The sequence below is a fragment of the Mesocricetus auratus genome, unplaced genomic scaffold, assembly GCF_017639785.1.
Source record: "Mesocricetus auratus isolate SY011 unplaced genomic scaffold, BCM_Maur_2.0 Super-Scaffold_100038, whole genome shotgun sequence".
NCBI lineage: Eukaryota > Metazoa > Chordata > Mammalia > Rodentia > Cricetidae > Mesocricetus > Mesocricetus auratus.
Genome location: NW_024429216.1, coordinates 7,841,323 through 7,857,726, shown reverse-complemented (window position 1 = coordinate 7,857,726; position 16,404 = coordinate 7,841,323). Strand labels below are relative to the sequence as shown.

Here is a 16,404-nt window from a genome sequence, read left to right as displayed (position 1 = left end):
TTGGTAAAAATGTGCCTAGAGAAGAAGGTTCTAGAGTAGGGCAGCATTCCTAGCCAAAGCGATGCAAGACAGAAAAGTACCTGGCTCCTTTGACAAACTAAGCATTGTCCCTTACAGGTAGTGGTGATGCTACATGCCAGGTGTGTAATCCCTTCACTTGGAAGAGGGAGGCAGGGGGATTATCAGTTTTAGATTAGGCTTACAATAACAGTAGAATAACAACAACAGTAGCACTAATATAGTAATACAGTTACAGTGAAGTAGGCATGGTCAAAACTAAGGAGGCTGAATTGTAAAAAGTCATTGTAAAAAAAAAAAAGGCTGTGCTTAGAGCTGACAAGTTGGCTCAGCAGTAAAGGGTGTTTGCTGAGTTCGATCCCTAGGTCCCACATGATAGAAAAAGAGAATGAAATCCTGTAATTTCTCCTCTGATTTCAGCATATACTGCCAGTGTGTGCATGCCACAAATAAATTAATGCGATGTAATGAAAACTTACAAAAAAAAAGCCAAGCTTTGCTGAACATAGTGTCCTACCACCATGATCGTCAGACTTGGGTGCTGAGACAGGAGGGCTGGGATAACTTTGAAGCCAATCTAGGCTATGTAGTTCCAGGCTAGCCTGGATTAAAGGTGAGACTATGTCTCAAAAAGCAAAAAACAAAGCAAGAAGTTTACATTTTACTCACGGGTTTTATGTAAGGAAGGAAATGGTGGAGGCATGGGTTCCTGGAGATGTAGTCTCAAAAAAAAAAAAACACAACAACAACAAAAGAGGGGATTGGAGAAATGGCTCTGTTGTTTTAAAAATGGCGGTGAGGAAGGGGAGACACCATCCTGCCACAGAGCTCAATGGAGAGTTTTTTACTGGGGGAAGGGAATGTGAAAGAGAGGGGAGGGGGGAGACAGGCCTCTGGGGACAGGAGTAGCAAAGAGAGAGGGAGAGAGAGGGGAAAAGGAAAGGGATAGGAGGTGGGCGAGACCCATAGTGAACACGCACTAAGGAAGTGTTCTTAGTGGCTGCAGCTGAGGGCGTATCCTGTCAGGACCCCAGGTCAGGCCCGTGCAGATGCCTGAATACTAACAGGCTCAGCCCTTAAGAGCACTGGCTATGCTTGCCAAGGGCCTGGGTTTGATTTCCTAGCACCCACACTGAGCCTCACAAGTTCAGTTCCAGGGGATGCAATGTCCTCCAGGCACACCAGACAGGCAAGTCGTGCACAGACATAAATACAGGCGAAACACTGACATGCGTAAGACTTTTTAATTAAAATTTAATTGAAAAGCTGAGTGTGGTGGTGCACACATCTTTAATCCCAACACTTAGGAGACAGAGTCAGGCAGACATCTGTGAGTTCAAGGCCAGCCTGGTCTACAAAGCAAGTTCCAGGACAGCCACCAAAACAATACAGAGAAACCCTGTCTCGAAAAAACAAAATGAGAAGTAGGAGAAGAGGTGGGACTATAGCTCAGGGGTAGAGTGCTTTCGTAGCTCAGGGGTAGAGTGCTTTCGTATCACATTCAAAACCCTGGATTCAATCCTTGATTTAAGAAAAAAAAATCATTCCTCCAAGGAAATCCATTAATAGACACACGCACGCGCACGCATATTGCCCAGTTCTAATTGGGTCTCTCTTTGGGATCGTCTGTCTTCTACTATTCCCCTGAGTATTTTTCTCATGCCTGGGAGATCCACTCCCATCTTCCTCTTCCCATCTACCCACGCATTGCCCTCACCCCCCATCTCTGTGCTCCCCTGGGGGAATCCTGAGTCCCACCGGGCCAATGCCAGGAAGACCACAGACAGGTTCAAACCCAGGAGACCTGGTCTGGCCAGCCCCAAATTTGACAGAGCTGAGGAAGCCACATCTGTTCTCAGTGGAAACTTAAACTGCTGGCCTGGAGTTTCACCTCTTCATGCTTTCAGAACAGGGATGTGGGTGTTTGTTGTTGGTTTGTTTTAAACAGCATTTATTTGTTTGTTCAGTGTTCCTGCACTCAAGTGCACATGCATACAGCAGTCAAAGGACAGCTTGTAGGAGTCACTGCTCAACTTCTGTCCCGTGGGTCCCAGGGATTGAACTCAGGTTGTCAGGCTTGGTGACAAATGTCCTTACCCACTGAGCTATGTTGCTGGCCCCCAACAGTGGATTGGCTTTTGTTTCTGTCATCTCAGTTCCTCTTTCTGTAAATTACCTGAGTGTTTAACAAATTTTCACTGGATGCTTGCTCTGTACCCAGCACTCAGGGCCACTATAGACCAAGTAAAGAGAACCAGGTGGGGGCAGGCATAGGGTCAAGGTTTGGTAGGGGGAGGTACGAGAGGCAGCTGCCTAGAACTCTTCAAGCACTGCATGCCTGTGGTCCACAGACATATATGCAAGCAAAACAATCATACCACAAAATTACAATACATATAAGAAGATTAAGTTGGTCATTGGTGGCACACACCTGTAATCCCAGCACTCGGGAGGCAGAGGCAGGCGGATCTCTGTGAGTTCGAGGCTGGGCTGGACCGATAACCTCCAAAACAATACAGAGAAACCCTGTCTCGTAAAAAATAATAATAATAAAATAAATAAAAATAAAATAAAAAAGCAAACCCACCAGGATGGCGATGGTGGCACAGGTCTTTAATCCCAGCACTTGGTAGGCAGAGGCAAGTGGATCTCTGAGGCCAGCTTAGACTACAGAGTGAATTTCAGGACAGCCAGGCAGCCAGGGCTATACAGAGAAACCCAGACTAGAAAGAAAAAAGAAAGAAAGCAAAACCACAAGATTCAGAGTCTGGCAGTCTCACTGCTGAGGGTTTGCTATGCTATGGACTTGCCTTGCATTGGACTCTTGAGATCGGGTTAGGAAAAGAAGTCCCATATTTATTTCTTAGAAGGTATTGGAGCCATTTTAGAAACACTGATAGCAAGTCAGACAAGATGGTGAATGCCTAAATCCTAGCACTTGAAGATAAAGCATGAGGTAGAGAATTCCAGGATAGCCTAGCCTGCATAGCAAAAGTCTGTTTCAGAAAACAAACAAACAAACAAAAATGGCTGGGGCCATAGCTTGGAATCGGAGTGCTTTGGCTAACACTAGCTCGGCTCTGCTCCCTCCCCAACACCACAAAAACCAAACAAAGGGGGAATTTTCTGGGCCTGGGGGGCACACCTGTAACTCCAGGACTGAGGAGATGGAAGCGCGATTATTAGTTTCAAGGCCAGCACCACCAGCAGAGCTGGGACCGCACAAGACTGTCTCAAAACAAAACGAAACCTGAAAATGAGTCCTAGAGACCGGAAGGAGGGCGCCACAGGCCAGATAGTGAAAGGCAAGCTAACCCTTCACTCCGAGACCGTGTCGCAAAGTAAATAAACACAAATTGAAACGCCTTAGGGGTATACAGCTCAGTCCTACTACAGCGCTTGTCCAGAATACTCCAGTATTCAAGCACCAAACCCAAAAAACAAGTTTTGAGTTTGTCCCGAGAGTTGCGAGGAGCGATGAAGAGTGAGCCGCAAGAGACGGGCAACATGAGAAAGGACGGAGGAGCCCAGCAGACAGGCAGCAGACCCCTCAAGATAAAGCAGGGACTGCGCCTTCAAAACGGGTTGGGGGTGGGGAGGCAGAGCGAAGCCAGCTAAGGGGCGGGGCCGCGGTCGTCCAGGTAACGCGTGCCGCATCGCGCTATTGGTTGATAGCTAGTGCGTCATTCCCTCTCCCCCCTCCCTCCGCCTAGCCCGAGCCTTCGGAACTCCGGGGGGCGTGGCCTCCGCCCGCTGCCCAGCTTGCAAAGCCGCACGGGAGGGGAGAGTGGTGTCGCCCGGTCTGGCCCCGCACTGGGGTCTGGCCTCGGTATAAGTGACCTGCGGGGAGACAGAGGAGCGAGAAACACGGCAGGGTCCAAAGAAGCCGTTCTGACGGCGACACCACCCTGGTGACCCGCCGCGCCCCCCCTGTTAGTCGCCAGCTTAAGCGGGACCCAGCCCAGTGGGGGGGCGGAGCCTGGCGTCCGTGGCTCCTCCTAGCCAATGGCGCCCCACGGCGGGCAGGATTCCAACCAATCGTGGCTCGCGACTGGCCTCCGGGGCGGAGCCGAGTGCCCCCCCCCACCCCCCGGCTAGACCCCGAGGCCGGGGGAAAGTGAGCCGACTCCTGCCCAGCTCTGGTGGGACGCGGCGCTGCAGGTTTGCCGGAGACGGTGGTGGCGACCCTGGCAGCCGAGGTGAGGAGCGGCCGCCTGTGTGGGGCTTTTCCTGAAGTTGGAAGAGGAGGAGGAGGGGGCGCGGCGCCCGGGAGAGGCGGAAGCGGGGCAGGGGCCCGAGCGGAGGGCGCAGACCGGTGTGACTCGATGGGCTCCGGAGGGTGGGAGGCTGGACGCTGGGTTCCCGCATCAGCCCCAGAGGGGAGGCAGGGTCGCTCCGGAGGAGAGCGGAGAAGGGACTTGGCGGCAGCTTGGGTCTCCCTGAACGGGCAGAGCTCACGGCGTTCCGGGGGGAGTCTGGGAGTCTTGAGACTAGGATGCGAACCCTGTAGAGGAACCCCGGGACGCCGTCGTGAGAAGGGAGTGCCGGGGATGGGGGGACTTCGGCGTTGGGGCCCTCGGACCCGGGCAGGGAGTTTGGAAAGTAAAGCCGGAGCCCTTGGAAAGCCGAGCCGAATAGGGGAGATTTGGGACGAGGTCTCAGAATTGAGATACCCGGTCCCCCCCGAGCCGGACTACGTAGTCGAGTTATTTATCTTCTTCGAACTGTGCGGTGTGATGTGGGTCTCTGCACCCCGAGGACAGCGTAGGGAAGAATCCAGAACTTCCTGGGGTGGTAGGAACCGGGAGAAAGCAGTTTTCGGGTTGAAGGCGGGTGGGGGAGGGGCGCTCGGGGCGTGGAGCACAGATTCGCCGCCCCGAAGGCAGCAGAGGGCGGGGCTCGGCGGGTGCTGGGCTGCTGGGCGTCCGGGTCCCTTCACCCCCCAACCAGCGCTCCAGTGAGCATGCTCTCAGACGGGGCGGGTGTGTCCAGCCCCTCGGGCGTGCAGGGCCTTCTGGGGATTGTAGTTCGAACGTGACAGCAGCGGCTCTGCCTGGCGTCTCTGGGTCCACAGTTCCCAGAAGGCCCTGAGGACATATTGGGGTGTTCTTGGATCTGATCTAGAGATCCAGGGAAGGGCGGTGCCTGTGAGAAACGACTGTACGGTGGACTTGTCACTAGAGGGCACAGCTTGGTGTTGGTTCAGTTCTGTCCGGTTGAGTGCGAGTTTGACAAATGTTCCCTCTCTTGTGGACGCTCTTGGTCTTGATGTAGGAAGCGGGTATGGACAGAAATATACTTGTAAAAAGAAGAATATCACACACACACACACACACACACACACACACTTCTCAGCTGGGCAAGTTGTTGCACACCTTTAATCCCAGCATTTGGAAAAGAGAGGCCGTAGGATATGAGTTCTAGACCAACCTGATCTACAGCGAAGGTTCCAGGGCTACACAAAGAAACCTTGTCTGAAAAGAACCAAAAAAAAAAAAAAAAAAAAAAAGACCCAACAACCCTAAGGTCTGGAGATGCGGCTACTTGTCTTGCCCTAAATTCAACATTGTGACTACCGCAGGCTTAGTAAGTGATATTCAAGCCAAGCCTAAGTGTTTGCTGATTTGTTCGGGGACTTTTTGTTTTTCTGAGACAGGGTCATCTGACCATGAAACTGCCTGCCCTGAGATTGGCTATGTGGACCAGGGTGGTCTTGAACTCACAAAACTCTACCTGCCCCTGCCTCCTGGTGATGAAATTAATGGCATGGGACGGCATTCACATTTTTTCTGTTTATTTTTGTATTTTAATTTAATGCATTTGAGTGTTTTACCTGCATATATGTATAGGCACCACTTGTGGCAGATCTCCTAAAGTAGAGGCATAGATCCTCTAACACTGGAGTTTTAGATAGTTCAGAGCCATAATGTTGGTGCTAGAAATCAAACTCGGGTCCTCTGGAAGAGCAGCTGCTGTTCATAACCACTGAAGCATCCTTCCACCTCCCTTTTATACTTTGGACACTCTAGCTGAGGATGACCTTGAACTTCTGGACTTTTCTGCCTCCTAAATGCTGAAGTTACTCCTCTCTCTCTCTCTCTCTCTGTCTCACACACACACACATTCAAAATCTCTTTCTCACTGATCTTAGAGTTACAGGCAGTTGTGAGCTGCCCTATGGGTGCTGGGAATTGAACCTGGGTCCCCTGGAAGGGCAATCAGTGCTCTTAACCACTGAGCCACCTCTCCAGTCCTGAATCTTGTTCTCTTAATTACTCTTTCTTAGCCTTGTAGGAGTCTGACTGTATGCACTTTAAGTAGAGGTTCTGATCAAACAAACAAACAAACCCTCCGATAACTACCCAGGCTGGCTTGAAAAAGTGGGATCCAAAGGTATCCAAAGGCAGTACTGTCCCATGCCTTTAATTCCCGCACTGGGGGGGCTGGGTGGTCTACAGAGCGAGTTCCAGGACAGCCAGGGCTACACAGAGAAACCCTGTCTCAAAGAAGCAAAACAGCAAACAGAAAAGGCCAAGGTGTCTGATGTGGCTCTTTTTCCGCAGGACATGGGAGGCTTAAAGAGGAAGCACTCAGATTTGGAAGAGGAGGAAGAAGAGAAATGGCACTGGAGTCCAGCTGGTCTTCGGAGCTACCAGCAAGCCCTGCTCCGAATCTCTCTGGACAAAGTCCAACGCAGCCTGGGCCCCAGAGCGCCCAGCCTCCGCCGGCACGTCCTTATCCACAACACACTCCAGCAGCTCCAGGCCGCCATTCGCCTAGCTCCGGCACCAGCCCTGCCCCCAGAGCCTCTCTTCCTGGGAGAAGAGGATTTCTCCCTGTCCACCACCATTGGCTCTATCCTCAGGGAGCTGGATACGTCCATGGGTGACTTGGCATCCCCTCAGAATCCAGTGGTCCCCCCGGGTCCCCCGGATGATGTGGTGCCCCAGGCTGACCCCGTGTTTTTAGAAGCTCTCAGCTCCCGGTACTTGGGGGACACTGGCCTGGACGACCTCTTTCTGGACATTGACACATCCGCAGTGGAAAAGGACTCTGCGCCTTTACCCCCACAGCCTCCTCCAAGCCTGTTCTGTGCCCCAGGGTCCTGGGAGTGGAATGAATTGGACCACATCATGGAAATTATCCTGGGGTCCTAAGACGCATGGGGGTCCTTCCTGGCATCAGCCTCTTTGACCTGGGTCCTTGGATGTGACTCTTGTCTGTGTGCTTAGCAGAGGCTGTCAGCAGTGACTGTGGCCTCCTTTCTTCCTGTCAGGATTCCACAAACTGCCCTGCATGTGTGCGTGTCTGGTTACCCCAGCCTTCCGTGAAGGTGCGTCTTCTTGAATTAATTTATCTCTTCCAGATGCCTTAAGGAGACTCTGTTTCAGGGAGTCTGATTTCTCACACGTTTCTTCTGCTTCCAGTTCCCACTGCTCTGGTGACCACTAGGGCCTCAGGGAACATAAAAGCTGGACCTGTCGAAGGGTGATGGGTGGGCTGCCTCTCCAGGGAGTGGGAGGGGCTGGTCTCCTCCTGGCAGGCTGAGCCCCACTTCCTTGGCAGGACCCCAGTCCCAACAACCTCCTGATTCATAACCAGGCCGGACCATGTGCAATAGGGTGGAAATCTACCAGCTCCATGCCATACTATTTAACAAAAAAAAAAAGAAAAAAAGAAAAAAAAGGGCAGGGTTTGTAGTGGCTGGTTTATTTTAATTTTATTTTTTGAGTTTTTTTTTAAATAAAAGTATTTTGGAAAGATATGAAGTGTCTTAAATTTGTAAACTTATCCGGTATGGTGGGAAGGGCTTGTCAAGTTCCCTAGACACAGCTGGCCTGTGGTGGTGCATGCCTTTAATCTTAGCACTCAGGAGGCAGAGAGGCAGTCGGATCTCTGTGAGTTGGAGGCCAGCCTTGTCTACAGAGTGAGTGCCAAAACATCCAAGACTATACAGAGAAACTCCATCTCAAAAAGCCAAGAAAAAGAAAAGAAAAGAAAAGATTGATTTTGCCAGGTGTTGGTGGCGCACACCTTTAATTCCAGCACTGGAAGGGCAGAGGCAAGGTGGATCTCCATGAGTTCAGGGCCAGCCTGGTCTACAGAGCAAGTTCCAGGACAGCTAGCACTGTTTCACAGAGAAGCCCTGTGTGGGGGGGTGGGGACGGGACTTAAAAAAGTTGCCTGGGCACTTCCATCCTTAACAAAAGTGGGTCAAGTGTAACATCGTGTGAAACAGTTACCAGTTTGTTTAAGGGTACTATTGGAACTATTTTATGCAAACTAAATCCTTTAATCCTCGGGGTTAGAAAGAAACAGATACTGTGTCACATATCATACTTGCATAGGAAAGAACCTCAGGTTTAGGGACTTGGAGTATAGTTGGATGATTAAACTCTTGCTTAGTACATATATGTATGAGGCCCTGGGCTTGACCCCTATGGGCGGGACACACACACACACACACACACACACACACACACACACACACACACACACACACACAATTTGTTTTGTTTGAAACAATGTAGTCCAGGCTTTCCTTAAACTCATCAAGATACAACTTGGAGTAGATGATTGAACTCTTATGGCTTGACCCCTTTGGGGGGAGGGCACGACAATTTGTTTTGTTTGAAACAATGTAGTGTAGTCCAGGCTTTCCTTAAACTCATCAAGATACAACCGCCTCTGCCTCCCAATGTGCACCGACACCTTGCTAAAGTAGCATTTTGAACCCTGAAGTTTAGAGATGGAGAGAAGAGGGACTGCAGGGTTAAGATTCAAACTCTGCTAGCCTCTGCGGTTGTTTTCTGTTTAGTGCCTGAGAGCCAGCCCAGAGCATGGCGGCTAGCACATTAAGCACGTTACTGCTGAGCCATTCTCTGCCAACGGAATGTGAAGCAGGTACCCTTCGGGTGGGCCATCCTCCAGGCCTCCACGGTAGAGCCTAAGCAGTGTCGTTTCTGCTACCGCAGCCTCCTTGAGAGCCTGTTTACCACGGTGTTTATGATCTCTCCAGTGGACTGAAACTCGGTCACGAGGGTGTGGGTGTGCCTGGGGGCATGTGTCACAGGCTAGGGCTCTCAGGGCCTGAGAAGTCCACCTTTTGTTATGGAACCTGCTGCCCCAAGAGCCCCCACGACTGAGCAGAGATCTCTAAGATGCTGTTCTTGAAAGCCAGTTTGGGTTCAGGAATTCACTCCAGGCTTGAGAGATGGAGAGACAGGCTTCGGAGAGGGCAGGTAAAGAAAAGGGAGGCCAGGAAGGAGTGTCACATGTCGCACTGCCCTGCCCATGCCTAAGTGAGCGTACCCTGCATTAGGGACTTTTCTGGAAGGGTTGCATGGCAAAGATGGGGATTTTTGCTTGTGGTTTCTTGGCTTCCCAACAGATACCTCATTTGGGTGAGGTGGGGGCGGGGCCTTGTCGTGAAGAAAGTGAACAGGTTGTTTGAAAATAAGGCCAATCCAAAAAAGGGATAGGGAGGCTTCAGGAGGTGTCTATGTTCCCAGATGGCGGCCATGTGCTAGGTGTGATGGTGCCCACCTTTAACCCCAACATTTGGGAAGCAGAAGTGGGAAGATCGCAACAAGGAATTTAATGAAAGACTGGACTACATTTGAATGTATCTAAAAATAGTAAGAAGCAGCCAGGCTTGGTAGCCCATGCCTTTAGTCCCAGCACTTGGAAGACAGCAGGAGATGGGTCAGTCTCTCAGTTCAAATCCAGCCAGTTCTGAGACAACCAGGACACCATAGATCTGTCGCAAAATAATAATAATAATAATAATAATAATAATAATAATAATAATAATAAAAGAAGAGGAGGGTGCTGGTATTAGTACCCAGGCATCTGTACTGGCCTGCCCTTGGGGTCCTGACAGGATACGTCCTCAGCTGCAGCCACTAAGAGCACCACCTGTGCACATCTGCTACATTCCCTTATGAACAGTGGGGCTTGGAGGCTGGAGAGATAGATCAGTGGTTAAGAGCACTGCTTGCTCTTCCTGATGGACCTGGGTTCAATTCCCAGCACCCACACGGTAGCTCACAACCGTCTATAACTCCAGTTCTAGGGGATCTGACCCCAATGCACATAAAATAAAAGTTAAATAAATTGTTTTAAAAAAAATGGGCCTCGTCCACCTCCCATCCCTCTTTTTTGTTCCCTCTCTCACTCTGTCTCTTCTACCACTCTTGTCCCCAGGGACTGCTCTCCGCCCTTCTGCCCCTTCGCTCTCCCAATAAACCTCCCTTGTGAGTCCTGTTGTCCAGCATGACTTTCTCTTCACAGCATTTTTTTTAAATTATTGCAACAACTAAGAAATCGTTTTGTGGGTAAAGCACTTGCCAAGTAAGAGAGAGGACCTAACTTGGGACCCCCAGAACCCACATAAAGGTGGTATGCAGTTGCTGGGTGTGCTGGTGCACACCTTTAGTCCCAGCACCCGGGAAGCAGAGGTAGATGAATTTCTGAGTTCAAGACCAGCTTGGTGTACAGAGTGAGTTCCAGGACAGTCATGTCTACCCAGAGAAACTCTGTCTCTAAAAAACAAAAAACAAAACAAGTCGGGCGGTGGTGACGCATACCTTTAATCCCAGCACTCGGGAGGCAGAGGCAGACAGATCCCTGTGAGTTTGAGGCCAGCTTGGTCTACAGAGCAAGTTCCAGAACAGCCTCCAAAGCCACAGAGAAACCCTGTCACGAAAAACCAAAAATTATAAGAGACTGTCTCTGAGGGGAAGGTGGGAACTACCTCAGTTGTCCTCAGACAAAAACAAAAAAGAATGCTAGTTAAATCACTTCTGTTTCTACCTTGGAAATTCTAGCAACTTTCTGTCCCACTCCCTCTGGGTATAAAAACGAGGGTCTGCTCCAATCTCACACCCCACGGCCCACGACTTCCTCAGTTTTACCCCTTACTCTGTTTCTCCTTCACTCAGCTCTAGCCATGCTGGTCTCTGGCCGGAAGCTCATTGCTGCCCCAGGACCTTTGCTCTGCCTGTGACGCCTCCCCAGAGGGGATTTCTCCCATAGCTTCACCACCCGAAATGTCCCCTGCTTTTTCTGGCTCAGTTTTCCATACCACTCTTGTCTTACATCCAGTTATTATTTTTTTTTTGGTTTTGTTTTTTGTTGTTCTCCGTTTGCTTGCTTGCTTGCTTTGTGTTTTTTGCTTTTCAAGACAGGGTTTCTCTGTGGCTTTGGGGGCTGGAGAGATGGCTCAGCGGTTTAAGAGCACTGGCTGTTCTCTGTGGCTTTGCAGCCTGTCCTGGAACTCTCTCTGTAAACCAGGCCAGCTTGGAACTCACAGAGATCCACCTGCCTTTGCCTCCCGAGGGCTGGGATTAAAGGAGTGTTTGGTACTTTTATTGTTGTTGTTATCAGAAACAGCAGTGGCGGTAGCAGGACTGGAACCCAGAGCCTTGCACATGCTCAGCAAGGGTACCGCTAAGCTGCACCATAGCTCTGTTTGACTGTTTTTTTTTTTCAAATATTTTATTTTTTATGTGTATGGGTATTTTCCCTGCATATATATATATATATACATATATATGCATATATATATACATATATATGTCAGTGCACACCATGTGTACGTAGTGTCCTAGTACTGTGGTACCCCCCCCCCCTTGGAGGCTAGCAGGGGTGTCAGATGCCCTGGAACTGGTGTTACAGAGTGTGAGCCACTATTGGTGGTAGGAATTGAACCCTGGTCCTCTGGAAGAGCAGTCCTGTTTTTAACCACTAACCCCTGTGTAACGTGTGTGTGTGTGTATGTGTGTGTGTGTGTGTGTGTGTGTGTGTGAGATGGGGTCTCTCTATGAAGCCTTAGCTGTCCTGGAACTTGCTATGTCAGCCAGGCTGGCCTTGAACTCACAGAGATCTGTCTGCTTCTGCCTCCTGAGTGCTGGGATTGAAGGCGTGCACCACCACACTGGGTATTTGGCTTTCTTAATAGCACCTGTGCAAACCCAGGTTATTTATTACCTGTTCAGGGTTAGCCTCCAACTCTATCGGAAACTCTCAGAGGAGGGACCATGTGGGACTTTGCCCAGCAGTGCCCACCTCCACCCCGCCCCCACCTCCAATGCTAGGCACTGGTGGGTCCTCAAAAATGGTTCGGCTGGGAAGATGCATAAAGGACTGAGCTTGGCTCCCCAGAATCCACCACATAAAAGCTGGTGGGGGCATGGCAGCGGTCTGTAATCCCAGCGTTCTGACAGAAGTGGGGATCCTCAGAGCAAGCTGACTAGCCTGAGAATCAGGGACTTCCAGGTTGGGTTTGCTGAGAGGCCCTGGAGTGGAGAGCAAGACATTCAGAGTTGGCTTTTGGCTTCTGCACACATGTGGACACTTATGATCCCCACACATACGAACACGAGTGCAACATGCACACACAAAAGAAAAATTATTAGTGTGAAAAGGAGCTCCAGGCCTGGCAAGCGCCACAACCCCCTCCCCCACTCTCTGGACATATGCCCTTCCTCCTGCGATCACAGCCAGCATGGCTCCTCCAGACCACCAGATCTAAATGTTTGGAGCTGGGGTGAAGGTGTATGCCTTCCAGTCAAGCATACTGGGGCTGAGGCAGGAAGTCCAGGAGTTCTAGAAGGGAAGTGATGTGCCTGGGTGTGTGTGTGTGTGTGTGTGTGTGTGTGTGTGTGTGTGTGTGTGTGTGTGATTATTCTTTAGATGAAATGACTACAGATGGGCTCATGGGCAGGGGGACATTTGGATGAAGTCCTGAAGGAGGCGAGGGATAGAGCCGAAGTTAGAGTGTGTTTGTCCAATGGTGAAGGCTCTCAGTATGGCTGCAGCGGCCTGGGGGAGGGGTGGGCGCCGAACACCAGAAGAGTGTAGTATGTAGGGTCTGGCGGCTGTCCTCTTGGGAAGGGGAAGCCACTGGGAAACTGTTGAGCTTCAGGGGGTGAGGTCTGACTCACCTTTTTCTTGGAAGTCTTTTACTTCCCTGGGCGTGGTGGCACCAACCCTGCCATCCCGGCACTTGGGAGGTAGGGTAGGAGAATGACCAGCTTTAGGTAAGTTTAGGTTACGGAGAGAGACCGTGTTCAGAAAGAAGCAAATGAGGGGAGGGGGGAGGATGAAGAGGAGGAGGAGGAATAATTCAGAAGCTTGACAGCAGCGACCAGTCAATCTAAGAAGCGCCCCCAATTTCCAGGTGAACACTATGGAGGCTCGGTGCGGCCCAGCTCCTTCCCTAATTAAGAACTGGCCCCAGAAGTGGAAAGGCTGGCCCAACAGAGGGACCAACCCCGGAGGCCAGAGTCCACCTTCCCCAACCCGCCTGCCCCAACGGGACTCCGGTGGGGGATGGGCCGCGGAGGCCCTGGGCGTGGCGCGAAGACTGAGCCCCACCCACCTGCCCACCCTCCGAACCCTGCTGGCCAGCGGGCAGGAGACCTGAGAGCGAGCAGCGAGCAGAGCCCTGCAGCCGGTCTGGCGCCTCCTCCCTCCCCAGGGGCCGGGTGGGGCGGCTGGCTAGGGGCGGGACGCTGCCCCGGACCATCCTTCTTCCCTCCCTCCCTCCCTCCCTCCCTCCCTCTTTCCCTCCCTCCCCAACTTGCGAGCCCCCCCGCCCCCCTCCCGCCCCTTTCCCTTGCCTGCCAGGCCGGTGGCTTAGCCTCTGGTTTCATTTCTCAAGGCCGGGTCTCTCCCTTCCCCCAATCGTTGAATTCCTAACTCCTTCTCCACTTTCTGGTCCCTGCTCCAATGTCACCTCCTCAGGGAGGCTCCCTCGGACCGCCCTGGCTTCAGGCACCTCTCCCCGGGACTCTCTGTCAATCCACCGGGTTCAGTTCAAGTCACTGATCAGAGGCAGAAATCCTCTTTTCCTTCTCTCTCCTTTAGTCATCTTCAAGGGTCTTGTCTCCCACTTTGTAGAATGTGGGCAAAGGTCTAAAACTCCTAGCGACTTCTCTTACTTCCTCTCAGGGCGTTCCCGAGCCTGTTCTACTGGCCTGCCTACCTGACAAACAGCACCCCAGGGTCTCTGCATTGGCTTCAGCATTCTTTCTCTCTCCTTGCTGTCAAGTCTCTGCCAAGTGTCACCTCTTAGTCTTCCACCGGAAGAGTACAGGGCTTCAAGATAATTCTCAACACAGCTCTAGGCCAGCCTGGGCTACATGAGACCCTGTCTCAAGCAAGCCATCAAATGTCATTGAGACATCCCTCTTCTTTTCTTTATTTTCTTTTACGTGTGTTTATTGATTTGGGCCCTGGATAGCTTGAAATCACTGTGTAGCTGAAGCCAGCTTTGAACTCCTGGACCTCCAGCCTCCACAGTGCTGGAATTGCTGGAGTGTGTCACCACACCTGACTTTAGTGTGTGTGTGTGTGTGTGTGTGTGTGTGTGTGTGTGTTGATTTTGAGTACAGCTTTTAATGGATGGGCCATCTCTCTAGCATTATTTGATTTGTGTGTGTGTGTGTGTGTGTGTGTGTATACATGCCACAGCACTTGTGTGGAGGTCAGAGAACTTGAGGAAGTCAGTTCTCTCCTTCCTCCATGTGGGTTTCTGGAGATCCAACTTAGGAAGTCATGTTGGCAGCAAGCACCTTTACCGACTGGCCGGCTTGCCAGCCTATCTTGTTTTTTCCTGTTTTTTTGTTTTTGTTTTTTGGGTTTTTTGTTTGTTTGTTTGGTTGGTTGGTTGGTTTTTTGAGATAAGAGGCTAGTCCCAAACTCCGTTTAAATAGTGCATCCTCCTGCCTCAGCTTCCTGGGTAGCAGGATTACAGTAGTCAACCTGGCTAAGTCTCTTTTTGGTCTTTGCCCTCACCCCTGACTCAGGAAACAAAAAACCATGTAATCTATGCAGAGTTGTTATGCGTGTACATAGCCCATCATAATAGATACTCAATTGATGTAAGTTAAAAAGCAAAACAAAGCCGCTCCCATGAGCTGTTGTGTGTGACCTATGAGCCACTTCAGCCAGCAGCCGGCTCTAGGCTCCTTGCTTGACACTTTCATGTCATAAAGCATGAACTGACCTTGAACTCCTGATTGTCTGGCCTCTGCATTCTGCATGCTGGATGATACTGGTGTGCTACCATGACCAGCAATTTCTGAGACTCCTTTTGGCGGGGCCATAAAAATAGATTATGTAGGGGCCAGAGAGATGGCTCAGGGGTTAAGAGCACTGGCTGCTCTTCCAGAGGTCCTGGGTTCAATTCCCAGCACCCACAAGGCAGCTCGCAACTGTCTACAACCCTGGTTCCAGGAGATCTGGCATCTTCACCCAGACATACATGCAGGCAAAACACCAATACACATAAAATAATTTAAAAAACTAGGCTGTGGAGAGAGAATTGTGTGCATCCACCCAATAGAATTCTGGTTCCAATTAGGACGCTATTCTGTTTATCCCCTTAATTCAAAGACTAACAAGCAGCTACTATTCTCTTACTCTGGTTTTCTGAGACAGGGTTTCTCTGTGTAGCCCTGGCTGTCCTGGAACTCACTCTGTAGACCAGGCTATTCTCTAACTTAGAGCTCTACCTGTCTCTGGTTCCTGAGAGCAGGAACTAAAGGCATACACCACCACTGCCCAGCACTGTTCTCTTATTTAAACAAGATGTATTTTTCTCTCACGTATATGTGTTTTGACTGAATGGATGTCTGTGCATCATACGTGTGCCTGGTGCCTAGGCACCAAAAGAGGATCCCAGACCCCCTGGGAATAGAGTGAAGGACAGCTGTGAGCTGCTACATGGGTGGTGGGAACTGAACTTGGGTCCTCTGCAAGAACAACTATTGCTCTTAATCATAAAGTCGAGACTCTAGTCTCTGCTATTCTTTCTCTCACACACACTCTGTTCTTTTGGGGGGGGGTGTCTTTTCAAGACAGGGTTTCTCTGTGTAGCCCTAGCTGTCTTGGAATTTTCTTGGTAGACTGGCCTTGAACTCAGTGGTCCAAGTGTTGGGATTAAAAGTGTGTGCCACCACACCCACTTTAGTTTTTTCCATATAAGGATAATGTTTGAATCTTTGTTGATTACAGAATAGGTTTGGGTTTTTTTGTTTGTTTGTTTGTTTGTTTTTGGGGGGGTTGAGACAGGGTTTCTCTGTATTGTTTTGGAGGCTGTCCTGGAACTCGCTCTGTAGACCAGGCTGGCCTCAAACTCACAGAGATCCACCTGCCTCTGCCTCCCTAGTGCTGGGATTAAAGGCATGCGCCAGCAATGCCCCGCTCAGGAAAAAATTTATGTATATGGATGTTTTGCCTGCATGAGTGTCTGTAGACCACATATGTGCCTGGTGCCCACACATAGCAGAAAAGGGCATCTGACTCCCTAGAACTGGAGTTACAGACAAGAACTGGATAAACACATGGGTGCTGGGAATTGAACCCAGGTCCTCTGGA

The 16,404-nt window shown here is 50.6% G+C and overlaps 1 protein-coding gene and 1 long non-coding RNA gene across 2 annotated transcripts; one reads left to right on the top strand and one right to left on the bottom strand.

Moving 5' to 3' along the window:
- The first annotated feature begins 3,782 nt into the window (after nt 1-3,782).
- On the top strand, nt 3,783-7,781 carry Sertad3 (SERTA domain containing 3). The gene is made up of 2 exons (XM_005086563.4): nt 3,783-4,217; nt 6,582-7,781. The coding sequence occupies exon 2, from the start codon at nt 6,585-6,587 to the stop codon at nt 7,173-7,175; it is 591 nt and encodes a 196-aa protein (XP_005086620.1). The 5' UTR covers nt 3,783-4,217; nt 6,582-6,584; the 3' UTR covers nt 7,176-7,781.
- A 1,815-nt stretch (nt 7,782-9,596) lies between these two features.
- Nucleotides 9,597-13,346, bottom strand: LOC121135603. Its single transcript, XR_005872710.1, has 2 exons — nt 12,966-13,346; nt 9,597-9,778 (listed from the first exon to the last, which is right to left on the bottom strand). It is a non-coding gene; the product is annotated as an uncharacterized LOC121135603 (long non-coding RNA).
- Nucleotides 13,347-16,404: the final 3,058 nt, after the last annotated feature.

Bases quoted from the DNA above. Each gene is read 5' to 3' on its own strand.
- Sertad3 (XM_005086563.4), top strand. From the start codon at position 6,585: ATGGGAGGCTTAAAGAGGAAGCACTCAGATTTGGAAGAGGAGGAAGAA.